This window comes from Aptenodytes forsteri, unplaced genomic scaffold (assembly GCF_000699145.1).
Source record: "Aptenodytes forsteri isolate BGI_AS27 unplaced genomic scaffold, ASM69914v1 Scaffold151, whole genome shotgun sequence".
In the NCBI taxonomy this organism is placed as follows: domain Eukaryota; kingdom Metazoa; phylum Chordata; class Aves; order Sphenisciformes; family Spheniscidae; genus Aptenodytes; species Aptenodytes forsteri.
Genome location: NW_008795939.1, coordinates 5,809,997 through 5,821,028, shown reverse-complemented (window position 1 = coordinate 5,821,028; position 11,032 = coordinate 5,809,997). Strand labels below are relative to the sequence as shown.

The 11,032-nt window shown below is 40.5% G+C and overlaps 1 protein-coding gene across 2 annotated transcripts in view; it reads right to left on the bottom strand.

Annotated features, from left to right (window-relative positions):
• PCSK5 (proprotein convertase subtilisin/kexin type 5) overlaps positions 1 to 11,032 on the bottom strand; it is a 271,155-nt gene that overhangs the window by 185,531 nt on the left and 74,592 nt on the right. For both annotated transcript variants that reach the window (XM_019473650.1, XM_019473649.1), the window contains exons 4-5: positions 5,972 to 6,115; positions 3,625 to 3,701 (exon numbers count right to left, since the gene is read on the bottom strand). In XM_019473650.1, the coding sequence (XP_019329195.1) occupies positions 3,625 to 3,701; positions 5,972 to 6,115 (221 nt within the window). The remainder of the gene's footprint in view (positions 1 to 3,624; positions 3,702 to 5,971; positions 6,116 to 11,032) is intronic.

The window sequence follows — 11,032 nt, the reverse complement described above, 5'->3', positions numbered from 1 at the left end:
AAAGAAAGATTCATCTGTGATTCATGGAGGTATGTGGCTCCATGCAGCACCAAAGAGGGCGAATCCCTGAAAGAGCCTGGTGCTTTCCGCTCTGCTTTCCTTCCGTATAGGAGATGAGAGCCTGGGGGCGTGTGAAGCTGGAGTGCACTCACAGCCCCGGGCCGCTGGCAGTGCTGGTACAACCACAGCGAAAACCGCCTCGTCCTCATGTGCTGAAGCCGATACCACCAGCATGGCAGTTACCTCCACGGCCTTCCTCAGCTGCTTGGCATCGTACTGCGCCGGCGTCAGCATGAGCCCGAGGATCAGCTTGGCCAAGCTGCCCGACAGCTCGGATTTCAGGTCTGCCATCAGGTCCTGTAAAAGCAGTTCAGGGTTCAGTCCCCAGCTCCTTCCGCAGGGACGGACTGGCTGAGGCAACAACGGAGCTAATTAATATGTACAGAGTGTGGCGGGGGGGGGGGGGGGGGGTGGACGGCAGGAGAAAGGAATGTGTTGTGATTCAAACCAGCAGCTCAGCTGAGGAGTATTCGCAGAAGGCCAGGCTGACTGTTATATCTTTTCTCAAAACTCCTTGGAGGCCACTGCTGGCAACTGCCTGCCCATCACAATCAGTTTTGTGGTCAACAGTCATAGGCACTTGGGACATTGTCATACAGTCACCTCAGTTCACTGAAACTGGCACTGCCAGTGAGAGGTTCAGGCCATGCTTCGTTTTCCCCACTTGTCCCTGTCTTGCTCTCCTCTGACCTCAGGCTGAGCTGAATGAGGTACCTGCCTGACCTGGCTGAAAATACAATTTGTTGTTGCTGTTGTTGGCAGCGCAGTTTTCAGCGTGATTCACTCTGGAGAGCTGCACAAAGGCTGGGGAAAGGAGGAAAGAGCAAACATGAGGTAAGGTGTCGGTCTCTCCTCCCAAGTAACAAGCATAGGACAAGGAGGGAATGGCCTCAAGTTGTGCCGGGGCGGTTTAGATTGGATAGAAAAATTTCTTCACCAAAAGGGTTGTCAAGCATTGGAGCAGGTTGCCCAGGAAAGTGGTTGAGTCACCATCCCTGCAGGTATTTAAAAGCTGTGTAGATGTGGTGCTTAGGGACATGGTTTAGTGGTGGGCTTGGCAGGGCTGGGGTAACGGTTGGCCTTGATCTTAAAGGTCTTTTCCACCCTAAACGATTCTATGATGCTAAGGAGGGGGGGTGACCACCCTTTTGTGGTAATCATGCAGCTGCAGTTTTGTTCTTCCAACACTTTGTATGGGACTATAATATAGACACCTAGTTCAAAGCTAGGGCTGATGCTGAAGTGGTCAGTCATACAAATTAGTTGTTGCAGCATGCTGAGTGGCAATGCCTACATACTCTGGGCTGTAAACAATTTATGTTCCTATGTTCCTATTCCATTTTCAGGTAACTAGCATGTTTATAAACCTTGCTTGTAGCCCTGAGACCTCTCATAAGCCAAACCAAAGATTTCTCTTATTAGCCACCAAAACTTTATAGCACATTTGCTGGTTCTGACCTTTCCACACCAGTGACAGGACATCTCTAAAACTGAGATAACAATGGCACATGAAATTCCTCAACTGCAAGAAAAATAGAAGGCTTTGGAAAGAGGAAGAATTGATAGACTTTTATTCACTCTTCTGTTTCAGTGAACGTGTGTCTTGAGGATATCTCCTAACAACTTCAGTGTAGTATTAGCATTTTCCATATGAGCATTTAGCTCTGAAATCCTTGGCTTGTCACTAACTTAACTGAGGCAATGCAGTAACCGGGTCTATCTACTATTTGTTCCACATCAGTGGTTTTTTTTTGCTTAAACTTAAACTAGCCTGCATGTACAGAATATTTATACGTTTCAAAACAAAGGGTTTTACTGAATTTCTCTTTTTATTCTCTCATGATACTCTTGCTTTAGATTTCTAGTGAAAAAGAGGCAGATACGATTCAGTAAACTGAGCTTCTGTATGAAAACAGGATGAGAAAGATATGCCTAACGGGCAAAAGGGAAAGAAACAGCTCTTGCATGTACTTGTTTCTAGACAAAAATATTTGGCAGCATGTAAACAGCATCAAATAAGAACAACTGAATATTGAATAAGAACATAGGCCAAGACTGCAGTCCCAAATACATAAACTGTTATTATTATTCAAATTAATAGCAACATAGTATGTTTCTATGTTAAACAGTGTTTCTAGTCATCACAACTAAGATGTGTGTGTGTGTGTGTGTGTGTGTGTGTACATTTATTTACATAGCTTCTAAGAGCTAAATCCTTACATATTTCTCATCTCGGCCTACCAGGCAGGATCAGGCTGACAGACCAAACAAGTATTTGGCAGAATTCACCTCAGTTTTCACAGTTATTTCACCCTGTGGCTGAAAGTAGCTATGACAGCTCCTTGAGATTCAATGTAAGACGAGTGGATCTATATGTAACAGGCAGCTATGCGTAATGAGGCCCTGTTCTTCAGCCTGTCCACACATGGTTCCCTGCTGTTATGAAGAAGGTGTTGACCAGGAGAGGATTCTCCCATCAAAGTGTGATCTAAGGTTTTCCAATTGGTTTCTCCAGTCAAACCAATGTTAAGTTTTGCTGCTCACTCCCAGCTCGCACCTGCTGCATTCTTCTGGATAAAGTTTGTGGGATTGTAAGGAAGAGACAACACAAGCTCAAAAGCTTTTCAGTTGTGTAAAGGATGAAGTTTCACCTCTTGTAGTCTCTCTTCTGCAGGCAAACAATACTAAATGCTTTCCACAATAACAAAAAAAAAGCCCTCAAGAAAACAAAATGCAGAGTCAGCATGTTGACAGCTAGTAGGATTATCCTTCCTCTAATTCATGCAATTCCACAGAAAGGTATTTCTTTCTGCCAAGTACCTAGTTAAAAAAATGTTACCAACAAATAACTGCCCTCAAATACCCATGGGGGCAGAAAAGCGGCATGCTTCCTGAGGTGAGGTGTCCCTCCCAGTGCCTCCCCCAGCCTTCACCACAGCACATCTAAAGAGCAGAGTTGGAATGACAAATATCAGGAAGCTGAACTCTGAAGGAGAAATACGTCATTCATGGAGATATATCCAACCAGCCATCTGATACAGATGTTATAATCTGGCAGAACTGCCACTTCTGGGTTTACAAAGTTTCTATCAAACCTCCACAGGTAAAATCTCCATCACTTTAAAAGACATTATTAGAGAAAAAAAAACCCCTCCATTAACTTGTCTATTTCTTCAATACACAAAGTCCATAAAGTTCAAGAGGGTCAGAAACCAAGCCAGTTGTCACACATAATAACCCCCCAATAACTCAATGAGATAATATCTGAGAAAAGTAAGAGTCACTCCTTATATTCTGCATCCCAAAGGGATTGAAAATGGTTGATTTCACAGGCCCAGAACTCTCAAACTAATTTTTATGTGCTTTCGGATGGCTCCAAATGCTTTCAAAGAGTAAGCATCATGCAGTGTGCATGGAAGAGACATAAATATGTATTTCACAAAGATTTAAATGCAAATCATGCTGCTTTATGAGGATTCAAGTTTCCTATACTTTCATAGAAGAACTGGTACTTTCTACTTGATGAACTAGATTGAAAATGCCATGAATGTCATAATGCCTTACTTGTTCTCGTTGCTGGCATCATATCGAGGCATAGGGTCAAAATCATTTCCATTGACATCAAAACTGGCCTGCGAATCCTGTAGCCAACAGGAGAAAGAAAACCAGTTTCTTATTAATTAGCCGTTGACTCATGTGGCCTATACATTCTTCAGCAGGTTCCTACAAGAGAGTAATTAGATTAACTAACATTCCTGCGGTTTTATGATGATTGCATGTTTTAGGAAAGGATTATATATTTAATAATTACAGGATTTACATATTTTATTTTATTTTTGGAAAAGGGAGAAGGATAACAAATGCTCTGAAAAAGCATAGTTCCAGTGTCAGAGAGGAAATAGAAAGTAGTGTTTCATTAAACCAGAAGACTGCATTTCCTCTAAGAAACTTTTGGAAGTTGAGAGTTCATTCTCAAAATTGTGATTTTGCTAAATGTTTCAAGATTCAAGAAATTATCTGCACAATGATGACTGAAATTTCAGTCATCGTTTCAAGGAATAAGAATAATACCATTTTCTTAAGAATATTGTTATAAAAATACAGCTTGAAATGCAACATAAACTTCATTCCCATTTCCCTGAGAGTGTAACTGTTTCAAATATTTGCAAGATATCTCCCTATTTTTGTTCCATATTTTACATTTACCAGGATTCTTACAGTTGAAAATAGTTTATAGAGTAAATAGCTGCTGGTTTGCATGGCTCCCATTAATCTATGTGGTAGCATGTGGTGTGTTGACATGGCAAGCAGCTCTTTTTAATCTCTTCTTTGTTCAAAACCAGTTACCACATCCACCTCAAATATTCCTGTTTGCAGCCACACCAGCAATAATCTGACATATAGAAGGCATTTGTCATCAAACAAGCAATGTGTACTGCTTCGGGGGAATTCCTTGTTGGCGTGAGGAAAGGGAGAGAGGAGGTGGTAAGGGAATAAATAGCTGCTTTAAATTCAGTGGAAGGACAGTACCAGGATGAGGTGACATATGACACAATCCAGGTCATTCATTGAGGAGGTAAAAATTATATTTGGTTTGTTTAAATAACTTAAGAGATTAAAATGAAAGATGTGGCATGCCTTAGGATCAAGCATACATTGACAAATAGGGCAATTGTCTGTCACTTGTATTTGTGCAGTCCTCCTCATGTATTTCAAAGCTGAGTTCCACGTGCAGCATGGGGAAGGATACAGATGTAAGTATGGCTAATTTAAAATAAACGGCTTTAAACTGTGGACACGACTGTAGCTTTTGATGGGTTTTTAGAGATGTTTTGTCACCTTCATCTCTTCAATGCTCTGTCAAGATGATATGCTCACTGGCAAAAAGCCTGCGTTCACGGCTTTTTTACAAGTTCTACATCTGTAATGTGACTGAAGGTATATGCATGCCTTGCGCTGGTCATCTTCACCAGTCCGGCTCAATCCAAATATATTTGTTCGTTTTCTTACCTCGTGTGAACGTATACGTTGCACATTTTATTTCAGAGAAATGATAAGGTCCTCAAGGTCATGTGCTTTCATGTAATGCCTACTCTCAAAGCACAGGACTAATCACTCCAGCAAAGCGCGGCCCTGATGCTCTGAACAGTTTCAAACTCTGACACTAACACAAGAAGAGAAGCAGCTTCTCCTCATGTTATACAATCCTTCCAAGGTATATTAAACCAATCATTTAAATCTGATGAACCACAAGCAAACAGAAACCTCCGGAGGAGACATGAAACACAGGACACAGAAAACAAAGCTCTATTACAAATTGTGAGGGAACTCGCTGGAGTTAAAAGAGATTTACTAGAAAGACCCCAAAATATTCTACACCTGTTTTCAACTGAGTGAATCATAAAGTCCTTTTCCTTTAATATTAATTCTAGCAGTAAGATAAAATAGCTTTAAAAATAAATACATGGAACGATATGCCTAAAATTACAGTCTTTGAGAAAAGCTACTGTCTTGCTAGCTAAATGTATTGGCCAAAAATGGACTTCAGCTGCACACATTAACTGAAAAGCAGTGTATTCCATTTCTAAGTTCTGAAAGTGTGAGGATATTAAGTAAAATAATTACAGAAAAGAGAAAAAACATCCGATGATTAGTTCCAGTCCTTCAGAAATTCAGGACTTATCTACAAGAGGCATCTAGATATTAAATACGTTCAGACTGAACATAGTCTTAACTAAAATAATACAGATTACCAAAAGCTATCTTCCTTCCTCCCATTGGTGTTAACATTTGAGGAAATCCTCCTATGATTCTTTCTCCTTCCCTCCTCCCTCCCTCCATCTCTCCAGGAGTAACAAATTTATTCAGGGTAATAATACAGTAGCAAATCTGGACTCCTGTGGACACTCACATAATTCTGCATCAAGTCTGGATGGTTTCTTTCGATGCCGTCATCCAGGATGGTGACCACAACATTCCTTCCAGTGTAACCTCTCTTCCAAGCACCTACTATATTCATATCTGATTGGCAATGGTGGGTGTTATCACTGCAGTGCTGGGGACAGAAGAAGAGATAAAGATGTTGGATGTTGCAGATTAGTGAGCAGTGTGGGGTTGAGATATTATCCTACTTACATTAACATTACCATTTAAATAGGCACATGAGCATATTGATTTGAATAGCAACTATACAAGATCAACACCTTCATTTAGACAAAAAAAAAATTAAAAAGAAATGCCAAATTAAATGAAAATTGCTAGACCTGCTTATTTCTCTTTCGGATTACTCTTCATGCTAAGCAATAGAAAAGGGAAGCATCCAGCCATACTGAACCGCTAGAAGCCATGTGTAAAACGAAGCAACTATTCCTGGCTGTTAAGCACGCTCATTTGAAATGTACATTTGAATTATTTGAATTTTTTCAGAAAAACAAACCATATGTGGGTAAAAGTAGACAAATGCCTGTACAGAAATGGTCATGGAAACAAAACTTGCTTTTTGGAGCTTATGTGCTGTATAATTTATTGACAGAATGTCTGGAAACTAATCCAGATTCATTTCTATCTACAAAAGAAGGCTTTTGGCAGGTTTTGTGCAATATCAGCAGATGAGCAGCAGTTAAGAACCTGTAACCAAAACAACACCATGAAAAACTTGCAGCTTAAGGTGTCTGACGAATTGTAGATAGTTAGATTGAGAACAACCTGGGGTACAGCTTTCAGAGCAACCAAGTCCAGTGTGGTGGAGAAAGAAAGTTTAGGGTACATTAAAACTGAAAGCCTCTTCCTTGATATGAATGCACCCAGCTCATGTGAAGAAATCTGGCTTGCCATGGTAATGAGACATGACCCTCAGGTATTCATATGCCCCATTAGCAACTCTCTAACCCACACGCAGAGCCCTCCCCTGTGAAGTGAGTTCAATGAGCCTCTCATCAGCACTGCCTTCCTCCAGCTCCTCCAGGCTCAGACAGAGTAACAGGCAAAAAAATAAAAAAAGACAGGATGCAGGGAAGGGGAAAAGGGTAGGAAGAAGGAAAAAAATTAAAAAAGAAACTTCTATCACAGCAACAGTGGCCCTACGAGCATGCTCCACCTCACTCCTCATGTCCCCACTTCAGCCTCATGTTTTGACACTCTACAATAAGTAAAGAGTATAAATACATTCAGAGGGATGCACTCTGCCTTGACTGAGTCCATCCCTCTCCTCCCGAATGTAAGCACACTGAAGAACTATTAGCCATACTGGGTGCAAACTGATATCAGATTACTATTAAATCGTAATTTTCCTCCTCCTTTTTCTCCGGTTTACCGTGCTGCTGTACTGTCATACACAAACCAGAGGTTTTAAGAGTGGTCATTTGCTGGTAATAAAGCAAGATTATATTATTAGGCACTATATATATGTACATAGTATAAAGTCTCTCTCATGGTCTTTCCCTTGTGCCTGCAAGTATCTGTCTCTCTTTCTCTGATTTCAAGGACCAGTTCCAAGGAATGTATATAGGGCAGGCTTAATGCTTTTGTTCTGTGTATTGCATGAAAATGCTCATGCTGCTGGCTTTATGAAATTAATTACAGTCTAAACTTGCCATCTGTACACTGAATGTAATGGTTGTACACATGAGGCTTTCCAGTGTACAAACAAGGGGGTTAAAAGTGTGTAATGTTTCCAGGTGCATTTGCATTTTTCAAAAGTATTACTGAATTAAGCATCAGAAAATACCTGCAAAAGCTATGAATATCATCATTCACATTTTGCTGATATGAAGACAAGGAGACAAAAAGGTGGACGCACCAAAATCCAGCCACAGAGTAAAACCAAGAGAGAGCTGCAATGGGCAATCAGGATTCCTGGCTCTGAACTTCAGTCAAATTTACTGGGCCATTACACTGCCCCTTCATCCCATACTCTGAAATACCAGATGACTGTTTGGCTGCTTTGCTGACTGTCTTGTCCTCTCTTCCCAGGGGATGAGCTTGTCATTTTGCTTCCATGCCAGTCAAACCACTCAGGCTGAGCAAGCATATGGGTTTTTAATCCCCATTCCCTTGCAAGCTCTTTGGCTCTCTGTCAGAAGATCACTGCTTTTCCCCTTAATGATGTTGGCACAGACAGTTGCCCTCACTTACCTTCCCTGAACTTCTGCTTTTGTGGTGGTGTCTGAAGGGCGCTAATTCATCAGCTGCTTTGCTACATGCATGTAGACAAACACAACACAAGAGACATCTCTTGCTTTACCACGTGCTCTGATGATTCTCTCAAGAGACGTGCCAGATCAAATTGATATTCAAATTATCTTGTTCTGCTCCAAGACTGGGCAGAAAGCTAGTCTAAACAATCTTTCTGCATAAAAGAAATGCCAGGGGTAAAGCAGGCATAACTGCATGCCCACTTATAACTTTGGATCACAGCATATGTAACATATGGATACAAAATGCAAAGGCAGCAGCGAAGCATCCCAGTGGGAGTAGTTCAACAGCAGATGAAGGGTTCGGTACTTACGGTTAGAATATATAACCTACTCTCAAGTCCTATTAAAAATAGCATCTTTGTTTTCTTTTCACCTCTATTCCTTACTCTTCTTCCCCCTCTCAATTCTTTTTCTATCAACGCTCTTCTCTCCCTGCTCCTAGCCTTGTTCTTCTCTTCCAATACTGTCTTTTACCACTTAAATTCCAGTTTTGTTTGGTTCAATATCTGATCTCAGATTCCCGTATTTTAACCACAAACTATACCTTCCCCCAGATTAGTGTGTGATTTTCTCCAGATTAATCAGATTGTGCACTTTTCTCTCAAAGCAGTCAGGTTTGGCTTTTATCAGGAACACTTTAAAACTTGTAGTGCAATTACTCTTCAAATACTATATAATATGGTATAGATACGCTGTTCCACATTGAACAGCATGACATCTATTACTTGGTTTCATTTGCATTCTTTTCTGTCCCTTTAAATTCCTCTTTCCTTCAAAAATATTTCTTGTAAGGAATTTTCCACTACTGGGTTCCAGTCTATAATTGTTCTTTAACCATGTGCTGCTTCTTTACCACCTATCCAAATTATATTGTCAGCTTCTTAGCAGAGGGCTGTTTTTTAATGAATTTGGAAGCACTGTCTCATTTTGCAGTGTTACACAAATAAAAAATAATAAAATGTCTGTCATGATAATAGAAATTATGTGATCCAGAGTGATTGAATTTTATATCAATGGACAAGTACTGAATTTCATAGCTCATTTTTAATCTATTTTGCCTGTTCTCTCTTTTTAGAATAAAAACTTTGTCATGATAATGTACAAAAGCTGTGTACTTGCAAGTTTTTATTAGATCTGTTAATCCTTGAACTGTTGCTTTTTGAATTTTAAAGGAAATAGTATAAAATAGGTTAGTCTACAGAATTTCCCCCCTCTCCAAGCAGATAAAGTAATTCAGAAATTTCCTGCATTGGTACCATGACTAGACAACTGCAGTAAGCCAGCATTATTTCAACATATACTGTTTTCATCTATTGCCTGGAGGATACCATCAAAAGGAATAAACAACCTCTTGCCCAGTTACACAGATTTTAAAAGGCATTCAAAGGATGATATTTTTCTTTGGACTGTTTAATTGGAAAATGTTAATGATATCACTGTCAGTATTTAATAGAAACCATCTGCAAGGTTGAGAGGCTCTTGAAGTCCATGTAGGAAGGAAAAGGGCTACACTAAGAAAAATTTCAGATATTGAACTTTTCTCATACTTGAAATTTAATGCTTATGAGCAAAAAAAGACAAAAGAATCACTTAGACATCTTTGGACAGACAATTTGGAAGCCTGCCTTTGTGCAATTAACAAGCCGACATAACATTAGAAAGGTTTTCTGTTTTGATGTTTGCATGATGCTTTCAGTATCAGACATGGGCCTGGATTCTCAGCTATTTTGTGAAAATCTCTCTAAAAACTTGCTTATGGGCATTATCATTATATTAATGTTTCTTGTCTGCTGCACTAATTTTTGTGGTCAGAGGCTTGGTGTATCCAGTTAGGGATCAACAACAAAATTGAACAGTTAAACTGAGAAATCAAGACTCATATCAATGGTCAAAATCTTTTGGAATTCCAGAGCTTAAAATCAAATTAAAAGAACAATGACTACAAAATTCTGTTCTGTCTTTTGCAATGCCCGTTAGTCTATAAAAACAGAGTAGAAACAGAAGTTTCTAATCCTGTGACATGCAGTCTCTCAGAAATGGCATATTGTGCCCTCTGTAAGTCTTCATGAGGTACCTTGCATTGGCTTCCTGTAGTTTTTGACAAGATCTTGTCAATATCTAAGCGGATATAGAGAAACACAAGATGATAATCAGAATGACACAATTTTAAAGACCAGCTGTGAGTTGGCACGTCTTGGATCTCATTTAGTGGAACATTGCATATGCTTCTGATCCCAGGAAAGCTCTGAAATACTAGTTCCCAGTCAGAGATTAGAAAAGACAGGTTCTTTTACTATAGAGGAAGAGGAAGAGGAAGAGAGAGAGAATGGGAGACCTGGTTACCCCGGACACAGAGAAGGCGGAGGTACTCAGTGACTTTTTTGCCATGGTCTTCACCAGCAAGTGCCCGAGCCTTACTGCCCAAGCCTCAGAAGGCAAAGGCGGGGACTGGGAGAATAAAGAGCCGCCCACTGTGGGAGAAAACCAGGTTCGAGACCATCTAAGGCACCTGAAGGTGCACAAGTCCATGGGACCCGATGAGATCCATCCACAGGTCCGGAAGGAACTGGCGGATGAAGTTGCTAAGCCACTATCCATCATATTTGAGAAGTCGTGGCAGTCCGGTGAAGTTCCCACTGACTGGAAAAGGGGAAACATAACCCCCATTTTTAAAAAGGGAAGAAAGGAAGAGCTGGGGAACTACAGGCCAGTCAGTCTCACCTCTGTGCCTGGGAAGATCATGGAACAGATCCTCCTGGAAGCTATGCTAGGGCACA